The sequence below is a fragment of the Hippichthys cyanospilos genome, chromosome 11, assembly GCF_059441005.1.
Source record: "Hippichthys cyanospilos isolate Australia breed blue-spotted pipefish chromosome 11, RoL_Hcya_1.0, whole genome shotgun sequence".
In the NCBI taxonomy this organism is placed as follows: domain Eukaryota; kingdom Metazoa; phylum Chordata; class Actinopteri; order Syngnathiformes; family Syngnathidae; genus Hippichthys; species Hippichthys cyanospilos.
Window position 1 is genome coordinate 13,745,221 of NC_142379.1, and position 15,151 is coordinate 13,760,371.

The following is a 15,151-nucleotide window of genomic DNA, read 5'->3' on the forward strand; positions in this document are numbered from 1 at the left end:
GCTGGAAAATTAACAGCAGAGATGTTGAACGCTTTAATTACCGTAGACATCACAGACACAACAATATTTATAGACTAGCGTCTGTGTCAATTAAGGATGTGTACAGTCTGAAGGATGAACATGTTTACTAGCTCTGCTGTTCATTCCGTAGACTGGGCACATTATCAAGCACATCTCCGCAATGTCAAGATCCAAAATCTTCATAGGTACGCATAGTGCGTTTAAAAAACCTGCACTTTGCCGCTTTCATTCACCCAGATAACTTCATTAATCTGAAAAAATAATAATTCTTTTGCACTGTTTTCAGTTTTCTCCCTTATGAAAATAACAAATATTTAACTTAATGTGTGTTTTAACCAGAAAATAAACTTTCTTCCGTGTTTGTGTCAACAGTACCAGGGAGTACGTGACCCCGGAGATGAACAAGCTTCGTCAGAGCCTGAGGAGGAAGAAGCCCACCTATGTACCCGAGGCTAGCAGACCGCATCAATGGCAGGCAGACGAGGAGGCTGTACGCAAGGGCAAATGTAACTTCTCTGTACGGGTACGCCTTTGCAAGCTTCAATTTTCTATTTCATTCTACCTTTGACAGTCCTCCCTATAATTATCATTTCATATCATCGCAATTCTTTGCAATTTATCGCTGATGAATATGATGTGAAATACCACAAAGCATTTTACTTTTCAACCACTAAGGTTCTGACCATATTATATTACCATTGGAAACGTTTTGTTTTCATTTTGACATTTTTTCTTTTTGGGTCATTTCTGTTGATTTTAATGTATAAATTGGAATATTTTCTGACTGTATTGTGTAGGAATTCTTATGTTGGACCTCGGTGGCAATGGTGGCCATTACATTAATTAGTAAAAATGACATTGAAGCAGAGTTTACAGTCCAGCCAGTCTTGTCCATGAAGCTCACATGCGCAAGTGAGAGCTTGAACTCAAACGAAAGAAAGCGTTGGAAAGATGTTACCTAAGGTGCTTTTGTAATAAATTGGAATTTCAAGTGTAAACTCTGCTTCTTTGTTATTATGTTTGGTTGGCAACGGACTCCCCCCTAGTTTGACCTCCGAGGGCCGTTCCTTCAAGGGCAACTCCGGCCCTCTGAGTTGCCCACTACGGCCAAGGGATGGAAACAGTACAGTTACGGTAGAAGGTTAACAATTAAAAGATTTAATGAAATTGTACTGCAATAATCTTTGTTTCAAATATGTGAAGTATAAATACTTTTCACATTTAAAACAATTCTGCCACCCACATACACATGCTTGAAAATTACTGCGGGGGGTTCTAGTTCGAAGATCTAACTTTTTGCGAGGTGTTTTCGGTCCCCATTAACCACCAAAAAATGATTGAGTAGTATGAATATTGAAGATGATTTTTTTGATCATGGCATCTTGACCATCATATGGTAAGATTCATCACAATGACAAGACTCACATGGCGGCTAATACATAGCCAAAGCAAATTCTGTAGAGGTTCAGAGGGTTGAACCTTCTATGATATATCCTTGTGGAACTAACCACTGGAAATAGAGATTGTATTATTTTGCCATTAAGAAAAAGCACAGGCCTTTAATTTTTTTTGTAAGTTATAGCATACACAGAGGCAGTGGTCCCTTTTGCCTGGCAAGCTCTGCTTCAGAAGGGAGATCTGGAGAAACAATGACATTCATTGAGTTATGGATTGAGGGGGCTGTTGGAAATGACTGTTGGTGAGATGGGAAGATGGAAAAAAGGGAGGAAGAGACTCAAGGAGTTATGAACTGAGAATAATGCAGTATCAAATAGAGGAGGCACACAATGAAGATGTCTGGAATAGAGAAACCAGATGGTAGGTTGTATTTACAAAAGAACAATCTAGTAAAAAATGGGAGTTCTTGTTTTTCACACAGATGCTAAAATGAAACAATCCCTGTTCACATGCCGCTGCAAAAAACGTGAAATAGCACTCAAATGCACATCCGCTGCTTGTTCCCATGGCCTCACGCAAAAGTGCGTTCTTCATTTTTTGATATACCCACAATAATATGCATAAAAACCATTCAGAAGCCAAGTTGACAACATCTGGCAGTCACTTTAAAGTAAGAAGCATTGTATTCATAAAAATTATCATTTACTTTGGCCTAAATAGAAAACAACCTCTTAAGGTGTGTTGTTTGGGTAGACATCAGTGTGTGTGTATACACTTTCAATCAATGTAAGCATTTGTTTATGCTTGCAATATCAGTACAGTAACATTTGCGAGTTATCAGATTCATATCTAAAATGTGTAAAAAATTAAAAGCTCGGGTTTTTAGCTGTGAATATTTGATTTGATTTGATTTTTTTTTTAAATGCTTGCACTGCCATGACATACTACATTAACTGAGAATGCTAATGAATATCTCCAAAACCTGGCTGAACAATTACTTGGATTACCAATGATTATTATATTATATTATATTATATTATATTATATTATATTATATTATATTATATTATATTATATTATATTATATTATATTATATTATATTATATTATAATGATTACTACGATTACAATATAATCGCAATGTGAGAACTCAATTTTCCAATTGCAAAGGCATCAAGAAGGGGAGGAGGGGAGGAGGGAGGAGCCGCTGGGGGCAAGCAGGCAGAGATGTCATGGCTCTAAATCAGGGGTGGCCAAGTTCGGTCCTCAAGAGCCACAATCCAGACTGTTTTCAATGTATCTCTTCAACCAACACACCTGAGTCAAATCAGCGTCGTTATCAGGATTGTGCAAAGCATGCTGATGAGCTAATCATTTGAATCAGGTGTGTTAGTTGAAGAGACACAATGAAAACAGGCTGGATTGTGGCTCTTGAGGACCGAACTTGGCCACCCCTGCTCTAAATAAAGACTATTGGAAAGGAGTGCTCTCAAAATGTTTGATCTTTTTTTGTTTTGCGAGGTTATTTAAAAAAAAACAACACTGTACTATATCTATGTGTGGCCCTGGTCTTGGTGCAAGACTATGTCAAAGTATTTTATGTTAAATATGAACTTAAATTAGAGAACTAGCCCTTGTCATTTATATAATTGATATGATATATTTTACGGTGATAAAAGTGAATTAATAAATTAGTTTTGGGGGGGAAAAATACTTGAAAAGGACCTTGAAAAAAATAGTTGCATTCAGTCACAATTTTGAGGGGATAAAAATCACAATTGGATTATTTTGCATTATCGTTCAGCCCCATTTCCAAAGGGGAAGAAAATAAAAATCATGACCCTATCTCTATTGAGTTTTGGGCCAAATCAGGTTGAAGCTCTTTGATTTTGTTGTCGCATTTTGTTCTCTGGGTGGAGGGAGATAGATTACTGTCAGTCTCTCAGATCGGTAATTGACCACTTTTCTGTCCCAGCATCATTACAAACATCAACACAATATAGCACCTATACCAATACCTGAATTGCTCAGTAGACGCTTGAATCATTTCTGTTTCATCTTTTGTCTTCTCCTCAATGGACATTGTAACTGCATTATTGTTACAGGCACCAAAGCAAGTCAATGAAATAGATTTTTTTTTTAATAACATACATTCTTTGATGTGCAGTACCTGGGCTTGGTGGAGGTGGAGGAGTCCAGAGGGATGCATGTATGCGAGGAGGCGGTGAAGAAGCTTAAAATTGTGAGTATAGGATGCACACATACACGCACAGACATTCAATACCCTCTGCAGTTACCTTTGCTTTACCATTTATCAGATTGATCATCCAACTCTCAGCAGAGAAGAAAATATCAATATGGGCTTAGACTTGCATGTACAGTATGGATTGGGAGTATTCTTAGAGACAATGACACATATTAAAACTCATTAAATCCAGCGGGGTGGTGAAAACATTTATAATAAAGGCGTATGCCTACCGTGACCCACTTTGTAGAGGTCCATGTCAGAACCAACATATTTGCTGTGTGCCTTGTTCGGCGATGTACTGCAGAGTGTTTATACTTTATTATGGATGATACGTAACGAGAAAACATTGTGTGTTTGAAATGCACGCAACTATATTATACAATACAATGAATTTTCAACATTTACTTTTTTGTAAAAACGAATATGAATAAATCCCTCGCCTACCTCCTCATTTAGTTCCCATTTTCACTCCTGCTTCCATAAATTGCTTCCTGTCTGTTCTGTCCCTGTGGGATTATGCAATAACTGGGGCTGCTACACAATGGTTCAGACAATTATTTAATGCCTTCTTTCCGTTTCCCTGACTCATATGTTCATAATTCCACAGACTTTTTTTTAAAATACAAATCTAATTTAGTATATTAAGGCCCAACCAAACTTGCGTGGTCCATGGGCTGTTTGGAAAGAGCATTTTGTGTGATTGTCCTCACTCTTTCACCCACACCGTGTTGTAACTTTACATCATTAGGCTTGCCTTTTTTTTTTTTTTTTTTACCTTGGCAATTGTTATTACCTTGGCATGCTAAGAATAGTTTTTGATTATATCACTGCTAGAATGAGTTTATTAATCAGACAGGTAAATGAGTATCCTGAATGTGCAGCATTCATTCTTTTGATTTTTGATCCTTGCAGAGTGGAAAAAAAACAGTGAAGGCAGTATTGTGGGTTTCAGCTGATGGACTCAGGGTGGTGGATGATAAAACGAAGGTAAGCATGTTTTTAAGTTGTCAATCCATATGATGGTGGTTGTATAATTTGTAGTTTTGCTTGAGTCTATAAGTACCCTGTACATCATACTGACAGCTGTTTTTAATATTTTATTAACGTTGCATGACAGAGAAGACATCAGCCTTGAGTATGACATAATGCCCTTTGACATTACATATCTAAATCCACATAACTCATAACCACTTTGACTGTCACTAAAAGTAAGCATTATTAACTTTGCAAAGGCAGAGTTATTGTTCTTATATTGTAAGGCACCAAACCCTGCAGATGTAGTCAATAAAGTGAAACTCGCAGCGTTAAATTCAAACATTTTCTCACATTTCATGCACGTCTTGGTCCTAGCGTCTTGCCAAAAGGTGCTTAGCGGGAGGAGGGGCTCAGACATAAAAATGCACTTGAGGAATGTCTGGTGACTGAGAGGCCTCACTGTGAGTGCAGCTCACCGGGGACTCTTTTGAAAGTAGATCACACTAAAGAGTTGCAGAGAATAAAAGGGGGAGAGTGACTTCAATGGAGAAGACCCTTACGCTCCTTTCCATATTGTTGGAAGACCACACACACACACACACACACACACACACACACACACACACACACGCACACACACACACACACACACGAGCACACACGCACAACATCACATTGCCAGTAACCCCATGGCACAACTTAAAAACATTTCATCCGTTTCTGCTCCGCAGCCTCTGATCCATATGTCCCAGAGTGGGCAATGAAATTAAAATACAGCTGTGTAAATTGTATATCTTTTTATCTTAGCTGCCTTCACAATGAATTGAAAGGAACAAACTGTTTCATTATTACTTTCGTTATGTTATCACCTCAGTTTGTATCACATTTGTTTCCTATGTTATGTGATCATAATAGTTTTTTTTTTTTCAGTAAAACATCACAGAGTGCCATTTTTCTTAAAAATAAATAAATAGATATGGGTGAGGTGAGGCTGGAACGGATTAATGGCATTTCTCTTCATTTGAATGGGAAAAGATGATTTGAAATAAGAATCTTTGAAGTCACAAAATTATTTTCATAATCTCAAAACAGCGCATATCCTTTTCCAAATGCAACATTATAGGGTATTTTAAAACATATCTGTTGTTTCCAATGAATTTGGATTACCTATTGTTGTAATATCTATGTGCTGAACAGTTGTTACATGGAGTGCACTTATAAAGCGCTTTTAGCTACACCATATGGCGCTTAAAGGGCTTTACATGAAGGCAAATAAACCATGCATTAATATAAAAGGCAGTTTATTTGGGCCAGTTACATAACATTTTGACTTTCAGTCTTTTCTTTTCAATTTGTACCATACAAATGTGACATTGTCAGATGCACAATGGAGCAAAACCAGAAAATGTAAACAAAATTTCTCCAGGAAGTTTATAGAGGCAAATCCTTCACAGGCGGTGGGACCCAAACGGGGTTCGGACTAACCAGTTAGCATTTATGATTAGCATTAGCAATCACCCTTTTAGGTCAACAAACAGTCACACTGACGATCACTTAGTTAATGCATACATCATCTTATGTAGATTGCACATCCAATAGTGTCTTTAAATACACTTGATGCTGCTTCAACAATATTCCACGAGTAAACTTGAGGGTGGAGCCTGGCTGTTAGCTACTTTTCGGTCATTAACTTCCTGCTATTCTTTTCTTTGTTCAGACTGTGCATGTTTTGTGGTTGACTTCCCCCTCCTGGTTTGAATATGAACACCTAATATCAGGCCACTATGTACTCATTGTAGTGACAGGTTATATGATCAGATAAAACACCCCTTGTGTGTCGTTTTGGGGAAGTTCTTTCCTTTATTTTGGGAAGCTGCGTGTGCTGATAATTGCCTTAATCAAAGACTACTAAACACTAAATCAGTAAGTGATTGAATCAACCATTTCACTACTAAGTACAACAAGCAAGCTTTTATTTAGTAATGGTGTGGTATGACTTTTCCACTTTGCAATAATTGAACAGTGCTTTGTGGCGCTTATTCTTTGTCTATTTTTAAAGTGAACTTAGCCGACTTGGTCAACTTTTATTTCCCAGCCCTGATATTATATTATTATATTATATATTATGATCTTCATATCCCCGTTGCTCTTCAAGACCTTCTTTCGCTGTGTCAGTCTCGATCAATGATGGAGTTGAAACACAAACTCTGAAACCACTGCGTGACTGTCTCCGTGTGAGACACATGACCTTCACGATGCACCCCTAGATAGCAAAGTTCAAATCCTTTCCTATAGATAGATGACACAGTCTCGTGTCGCCTTGCTCTTCTTCCATGCTTTTTGGAGTCACGTGTACACACGCACACACAAAACAAGTCTGACTGTCTGACTGACTTCCTTTTTTGATTATTCAAGATTCAAGAGTTTTATTGTAGTAATAAATATAGTAATACCACACAATGAAATTTCCTGCACTTGATCGAGGTGTGAGGAAAGAAATTTGTCGGTCATATTGGTGTTTGTTGCCTCAAAAGTGCACATCCCATGACCACAGTCAGTTGTGTGAAAAGAAGCCACTCTGCTCTGAACTGCCTTTCACCTTGGTACCAGCAGCTCCCTGCATTCACTCCCTGGCTGCAGTGAATGGCCCGTTATTCTTTCTTCTCTTTATCCACTTTCTCTTCTCCTGTCCTTATTCACCCTCTCTCTCTCTCTCTCTCTCTCTCTCTCTCTCTCTCTCTGTCTCACTCTCTCTCTCTTGTCTTCAACCCCTTTCTTTGTTTTCTGAGGCCAAAAGGGATGCATGTGTGTGTGTGAGCTCCTGTCCTTCTTTGTTGCTTTCATCTGCCGCTCGGCTCTTGTGTTGTTCTTGCCTTTTTGTTTTTCAAGTGTCAAAGAGGTGAGCTCAGGGCCCCTAAATATACACGAAGAAAGAGATACCCCCCTGCAAGTCTCTTCTGTAGACACTGAGTCAGGCAGAATAAACCTTTCATAGAAGGAAAGGCAAGTGGAGCAAACATCCCAGAGATTTAAAGAGGGCCCAGTGTCAACAGTCTTGTTACTGACTATTATAGGTAGGACTGAAAAGGACTTCACCTCTAGGGAGAGTATCAGTAGGTATCAGTTTACTCAGCTCTCCGCTTGACCCAAGTATTGTCTCAGGAAAGAAATTTGTCAGTCATATTGCTGTATGCTGCAATACACAGTCTTGACCCCGAGTTGCTTAACTGTAGTCACTGTTAAATTGAACAACAGATAGAAAGCCAACTGTAAAGTTTTGATCCTTTTTAAATCTGCTGCCATCTCATGTGCGACTTGACTCACTGTTGTTTTCATTTTTCCAGGACCTGATTGTGGACCAGACCATAGAGAAAGTCTCCTTTTGTGCTCCTGATCGAAATTATGACAAGGCGTTTTCCTACATCTGCAGAGATGGCACCACTAGACGTTGGATGTGCCACTGCTTCATGGCTCTCAAAGACTCGGTGAGCTCAGCTGCAAGCTTCTTCATCTCAACCAATCTGACTATATGCTACAATTATTCTTTCAATGTTAAAGGCAGTCAAAGGTTTTAGGCCGTTTCATTACAAATCTTTTTAGACAAAAGGAAAGCGTTAACGAAGGCTTTTAAGATACAGTACATTTGTTGAACAAAATATTTACCCACTTGTTAGTTTTCAAATACTGACTGCCACTCTAATAAACACAATCAAGTCATCACATTCAGCAATGAAAATAGACACCTACTGTTATTATCCCTTCAAAAGAAAATTAATAACAGATGGTGCCTCTATGTAGCTGTAATTACCTTTACTACAGCCACGTTCCCACCCTACAACCTAATCTGGTTCATGTGGCTGTGTCAGCAGGATGCTATTAGCTGCATGAGATCTGTAAATAACATGAAATAATAGCAGCGGGGCAGCATGTTACAAGTATAGTCAACATAAAAAACACGAGACGATACACAGTTGTCTTCATATGATACGTAAGCAAGAAACACACAAATTAATTCCATCTTTTGTTTTCCTCCAACATCCCAAAAGTAGCATACAAATCTGAAGGCATGACTTTATTTTTTGAAACAACCCAACTATGTGACGTGTGTTGTGAAGGTATTATTGATGATGTTCATTTCACAAAGAACCGGAGAACAAAAAGGGTTATCAAACAAGGTTTTTCACCCCGATTGGCATATCTGCTTATTCTTAACCGAATGGCTTTGTGTTGTTTGTTTGATTGCCGCACAGGGAAAATTCGTTGAGGGGAAACAAAGTGTAATCTGTTTGGATGATTTCCTCAGGGTATCTTAAAGTTAAACAACATGAGATCTAAGTGGGATAATTACAGACTAATCTGATCCTCTTTGTGTCGATTGTGTTGCACGTCAAAGTATGACAGTCAGTTGACTCGATGAAATCTCACCATCAGTCAACACACCTGGGATCGTTTTAAGATGTTTTTATTTCTGCCGCATCAGGGAGAGAGACTAAGTCATGCAGTGGGCTGTGCCTTTGCTGCCTGTTTGGAGAGGAAACAGCGTAGAGAGAAGGAGTGCGGCGTGACGGCATCCTTCGATGCCAGCCGCACATCATTTGTACGTGAAGGCTCCTTCCGCGCCAACTCTGCCTGCAGTCAACATGGCAGTGGTAGTGAACGAGATGACAAACTACAAGAAAAGAACAAAGGTGAGGTCCCTGGTCTACATATCTACAGTAAATCTTTGTGATGTGTTTTCACAAAAGCGGGCTTATGTTGGGGAAATTAGTTTAGAGTTGTTGATTAAAAAATGAATTTTCAAAGATGTCCCTTTGGGGATTTCAACAAACACAACTTCTTTAAGGTCTCGACTTTCATTTCCAAGCAGCCATAAGGCTCACATTGTAAAAGTATGAGTATAAGGGATTAGTGGACGTTGCAATAAGGTAAATTTGTCAAACATTTCAAAAATGTTTTCCCTGAAAGTACCGATTTCAACTTGGCAACATTCAAATTGATGTGAAAATGCTGTGAAAAGTGAAATCAACGAAGTAGAAACATTTTCAATCATATAGGAAAACCGAAATAAATACATTTAAAATTGATGAAGATGAAAACAAAGGGCACTTTTGCTATAATTACAGTTTTAAATTTGTTTTATGAACATAATGTATTTCTCCTAATTTTTCAACTACTGTGCTCTCATTTTTATTATTTTATTCTGGTAAAGAACATGTATTTTCAATTTTAGTATTACTTCATGAGTTTTTGTTGACCACAATAACCTTACGTTTAACAACATTGTATTAAAATGGTGTTCATATAAATCATATGTATTAAACTGCGCCTATTTGGTGTGGTAATGGGATGTACCTCGTGCGTATTGTTCATGCCCCACCCTCCTTCCTACCAGACCAGCCCTCTGTTCATGCAGCGCTGCCGCCCGGTACGGCCTCGCCACCCGAAGGCGCAGCAGAACCTGGTGGACCTCATGCCATCCCTCGCCGCCACGCACCCATCGAGCAACTGGTGCGTCAGGGCTCATTCCGGGGATTTCCAGCTCTCAGTCAGAAAAACTCTCCCTTCAAGAGACAGCTGTCTCTTCGCCTCAATGACCTACCATCCACACTGCAACGCAAGACTGACTTTGAGGCCAAGAACCCTGGTGAGTTGAAGGTTCTTGTCGTTAAAACAGTAGCTTCCAGTAAGACCTGCCTATGTTTGGAACTTTCCCTCAGCCTTTTTATGGCAGTACGACAGCCAAATAAATTCATCCTTTTACCGCATTACAGTATTTGAAAAACATTTTGATGTAGAAATACAGACTCCATGAAACTTTAGAATTGATTATTCCAATCTAATATTTTTATTTTGCATTAAAGTGTAACAGAAAATGAATTTCCCTGGTTGCTGTTTATTTACCAATAACTGTTGTTTATTTGACATTGTTTAGCGATTTAAAAACAACAACAACAGTCAAGCAATACCACCCAAAGTAAAAGCAGATGTCTGCAAATATGTTATTTTGATTGAACACACACACACACACACACACACACACACACACAAAATCAGCCTGTTTCATGAAAGACTACAAATGTATTTACTGCTGAGGGGCTGAAAGCGTGTGATTTGGACAATTTTAAGTTAAACAATGGCTCTATATAATTACTCAATTATTAAAACATACATATATGATTAGCTGTTGATTAATCGATTAATGGGGAATTACATTTTCACTGCAATTCTCATCTCGTGGTTGATCCTTCCCACATTCCTTATTTTCATCCTCCCTTCTTCCCGTTTTCTGCTCCTTTCTTGCTAGTGCTAGAGGTGGACATGGGTTTGTCTGGGGAGGGAGATATTAATGATCTGTGTAGCCAAATCAACACCTCCTTCACTAAGCCGTCTGAGGACCCTTTCTCCAACCCTTGCCCATCTGCGAGCGCTCTGCCAACCTGCGTCGTGCCTCCAGTCCTGCCCCCTCCTCCAGCGCCGATGCAGGGTAACAAGCAGCGTTTTCGATCATACGTAACATGAGTTGATTTCTGGATTATTCCCTTACATAAGTGCCCTAAATCTTTCTCTTCATCCCTTTAGCTCCATCTTCTTGGGTTCAGGCAGATCCTCCTCTCCATTCTCCTCCTCCGGTGTCCACGGTGATGCAAAGCGGACATAAACGTACCCCCTCCGAGGCAGAGAGATGGCTCGAGGAGGTCTCCAAGGCAGTCAGATCCCAGCAAACACCCCCGCCGGGTCCAACCATCCCCACCATTCCGGGGCCGCCGTCAGTATCGAGTCAGCAGAGTATGGCCCCGGTGTCCACTCTTGGCACAATGTCCAAATCCCTCATCGCAGGCCCCCCCGCTCCCTCTGCTCAGGCACCGATGCCCGTTCCGCCGATTTCCATATCATCCATCCCCCTCATACCTGGCCCTCCAATTTCAAGTCCTCCTATGTCTTTGCCGTCAATGTCCATCCCCACCATGTCTGGTCCAAGTATGTCAGGAGCCCCAATGATCCAACCTTCGCTCCAGGGGCCCCGAGGCTCACTCCCAAGCATTTTGCAGCCATTTCCCATGGCCTTCGACGCTACTTCAGCTCCTGTGGGGGTGTTCGCCAGCCAGCCTGTCCAACCGGCTTTTGTTCCCATGCAAAGCTACATGCCAGGCTTGGCGAGCAGCATGACCTACCCAAATGTCAGCGTACCCGTCGTCGGGATCACGCCTTCGCAAATGGTGGCCAATGTCTTCTGCACGGCCACAGGCTCATCTGGCACCGGAGGCGCCATCGGCTCTGGAGTCGGAGGCTCTAAAGTGGGCTCCATCGGAACAGGCAGCGCCCATCACGCTTACTCAGGAATGCCCACTGGAGGCTTTTCCACCCCATTCTCATCCACCCCTCCACTTTCAACAGCCATTAATGGTCTCCCGTCACACCTGGGCGCATCAGCGGCCCTTCAAAATGGCAACTCGAACAGCGGCGGTAACGGTGGCGGCACTAGTAGCTGGCCGCCCGAAGGCAGCCAGCTGACTGCTCCTGTGACCACCACTTTCCAAGATGACGAGCGTTTTGAGGCCAAGTGGGCGGCGCTCGAGAGCACCAACGCCAAACCAGCAGCTCAGGCACCTGGAAACAAAAGTCCGGCCACTTCGGCCAACCCGTTTTCGAACAACCTGCAGAAGACTTTTGAGATAGAGCTCTAAGATGAGGTGCAACGTGGTAGTCCAAGCCCTGAAGGCACAAAGGAGAAAGCATGGTGCCAGGTTAAGCATCCTTGCTTTGAACGGTATGCAGGTCCAGAAATGTCGTGGCAGCCGGCTAGCGTCCAACTAAAAGCTCCGAAATGGAGTATCGCCACAATAATGATGTTGCTTTCTTGAGGCTCCAATGAGAGATTTACAGATCGCCGGGCTGCCACTGGGATTTTTTCACGTCTCAACCGAATCATGCGATGATCTAAATCCTGCCACATCACCTTGTTTCTGCTTCTTTCCTCTTTTTGTGTCTTCACTCCGGCTTTGCTTTCTTTACCGGCTGAGAGTCTCTTGACACACTGACCGTGTCACAGAGCGACATGCTCAGTGCTTGCTTTCTTTCAAAGTTGACTCAGATGCATTCCAATCCTATTGAATGATTTTGGCTGTACTTGTTTTCTAGGAGAATACATGATGAAGAAATGGAAGAATTCTTAGTTTGACTGATCACCAGATTGAAACTCGCATTAATGGCAAAATTGTGGGAAGCGGGTATATGTAACATGTACATTGGATAAAAAATGTTAACACTTTCATTACAGATTATTAAAATTAGACTGAGTTAAATAATTTCAAAAGTTTTTCAACTGTTAATGTGACCCATGACCTGGATTAACCAATAAAAAAGTAAAAATAACTGACACAATTTGGTTAAGGTGGTGATAATCCTGAACATACACATTGCCAATAGGGTTAATCTCAATTGCGCAAAAGAGCTATTTTTAGAACTGCATGCTTTTGTACAAAAACCCGTATTGTACCTGTAGGAAAGGGCGCGTTTACGAGTCAAAAGTTGAAATCTGACATGCTTTTTATCACAAATATCTTTAACTGACTTGTATTTTGGTCACAACGTATGGAAAAGGCCAGGAAATGTCTATGGGGCAGGAATTTGCAGTTAAAAACACATCACTAAAGGCATACATGTATGTCTACATTTTGTCCAACAAAATGGACCAGCAGCTGAAAATTCCATAGGTGGGCATTTGTTTGCTTGTCCTTGCCCCCCTCACCCTTAAAGTATCCAATCGCATCGCATACATGTCACGTTCAACCTGAGGCTGTCTAGAAGGCACCTTGGTGCCACCCTGTAACCTGATTGGCTATAGCAACTGTCTATTAGCTCTATGTGCCCGTTCACTCACAGTGCACAGACGCCGCAACTGTTGATTGTGAAGATCTCGGGCAGATTTCATACAGCCTGGTGACACAAGTTTGCTGAATTCTGATTGGATAAAAACTAACCTAAAACTACAGAAACCAAAGTGATCTAATATGACACGAAAAGAACAGACAATAGAAAATCATTTATATATATATATATATATATATATATATATATATATATATATATATATATATATATATATATATATATATATATATATATATATATATATATATTTAAAATTTATTTTTATTATCATTATGATAAAATATAATTACATGATTAATAATTACCTAGGTATTATTACCTAGCCTTCAAATTCTTTTTTCAATTACTTGTAAAGGTCATAGGTCACATTAAAACTGGCATTTTGAAATCATCTATCTTAGTCTCATTTTTTATATCACAAATTCGTGGCATTTGAACAGATGTGCTGACATTTTATATTCATTGTACTTAGGAGGACCCACTGAGCAGTAGTCGTGATTTATTGCCAAAATTATTTTATTTATTGTATTTTTTTACATTCACAAGTTATATTGACTTCAATTCAGAATGTTTAAGTGTTTCCTTAAGATATTTTATCCCGCATACAGTATTTATTTTTGTTGAACTCTGAAGAAAGACTTGGGAAACAAACAGGACCACACAGGTCATCTATTTAGTTAGGCAGCAATAGAGCGTCCGGGCATGTTACAGGAACCAAATAGCGATGAATGAGATGTATTGTGTTGCCTCGCAAGTGTATATAATGGCATGATGCTCCCACCTATACAGTGGACACTTGGGCTTTTTCCAGACAAATCAATGGAACTTCACTTTATTTCTGGCGGACATTTCAGCTGCTCTGGTGTTCCTGAACAGACACTTCACAATAGCCATCCACCTCTTGCAGAAAACTCAAGGACAACAAATGTGATGCACTACCTTCCAATATTCATTCATGTGTTCAATTACAGGGTAGACTTGAATCAAATTTTGCTTCATTGAGTTGATTCGTCAGTCTGTTGCAATGGTTCTACACATAAATTGTGGGGCTGATGATGATGGAAGATGGTAATAGAACAGTTAGAAAGATGGAGACCAGAGGATTAGCTGTTTGTGAACATCAGAAGGAGAATTAAAGCATGAGATGGAGAACAAGCACAACGATGGCAAGAAAAGGAACCAGTGTGTGGAAAACAGACACCCCCAATTCATGTTACTCTACTCGTAAAGGAAAGCGTTTTCAATAATTATTTTTACAACTTTAGCATATTCCATATTTACAGTTTGTTAAGCAAGATTTACCAAACAAGCGAGACTCCTTTCATGTAGAAACCGAAATGCCGCTAAGGTCATCAAGTCTTTGAAAAAGTTTGCCACAATGAAGATATATTTTTAATGGAGAACTTTTTCAGGTGCTCTAAATCAATAGAAGTTCCGTGCTTGTTTTAGTATGATTAATTTATAAAATATGTTTCAACATGGCAGTGATGCTATTTGATAGGCTGTCTTTGAAAATTAAATCTTTCCAAGACAAGAAGTTCCCAATTATCAGGTTTGTTTTTTGTGTTTTTGGTGACAAATCTTATTTTTCCCAACCCAACAAATCCAAATATACAA

At 39.9% G+C, this 15,151-nt stretch overlaps 1 protein-coding gene across 5 annotated transcripts in view; it reads left to right on the forward strand.

Annotated features, from left to right (window-relative positions):
• Nucleotides 1–13,700, forward strand: part of numbl (NUMB like endocytic adaptor protein) — a 50,545-nt gene extending 36,845 nt beyond the window's left edge. For 4 of the 5 annotated variants that reach the window (XM_088427139.1, XM_088427143.1, XM_088427142.1 and 1 more), the window contains 8 exons: nucleotides 394–544; nucleotides 3,587–3,661; nucleotides 4,580–4,654; nucleotides 7,987–8,127; nucleotides 9,123–9,330; nucleotides 10,035–10,286; nucleotides 10,947–11,126; nucleotides 11,222–13,700. In XM_088427139.1, the coding sequence (XP_088283265.1) occupies nucleotides 394–544; nucleotides 3,587–3,661; nucleotides 4,580–4,654; nucleotides 7,987–8,127; nucleotides 9,123–9,330; nucleotides 10,035–10,286; nucleotides 10,947–11,126; nucleotides 11,222–12,327 (2,188 nt within the window). In that variant the 3' untranslated portion in view covers nucleotides 12,328–13,700. The remainder of the gene's footprint in view (nucleotides 1–393; nucleotides 545–3,586; nucleotides 3,662–4,579; nucleotides 4,655–7,986; nucleotides 8,128–9,122; nucleotides 9,331–10,034; nucleotides 10,287–10,946; nucleotides 11,127–11,221) is intronic. The other variant, XM_088427141.1, reaches the window with a different exon arrangement.
• Nucleotides 13,701–15,151: the final 1,451 nt, after the last annotated feature.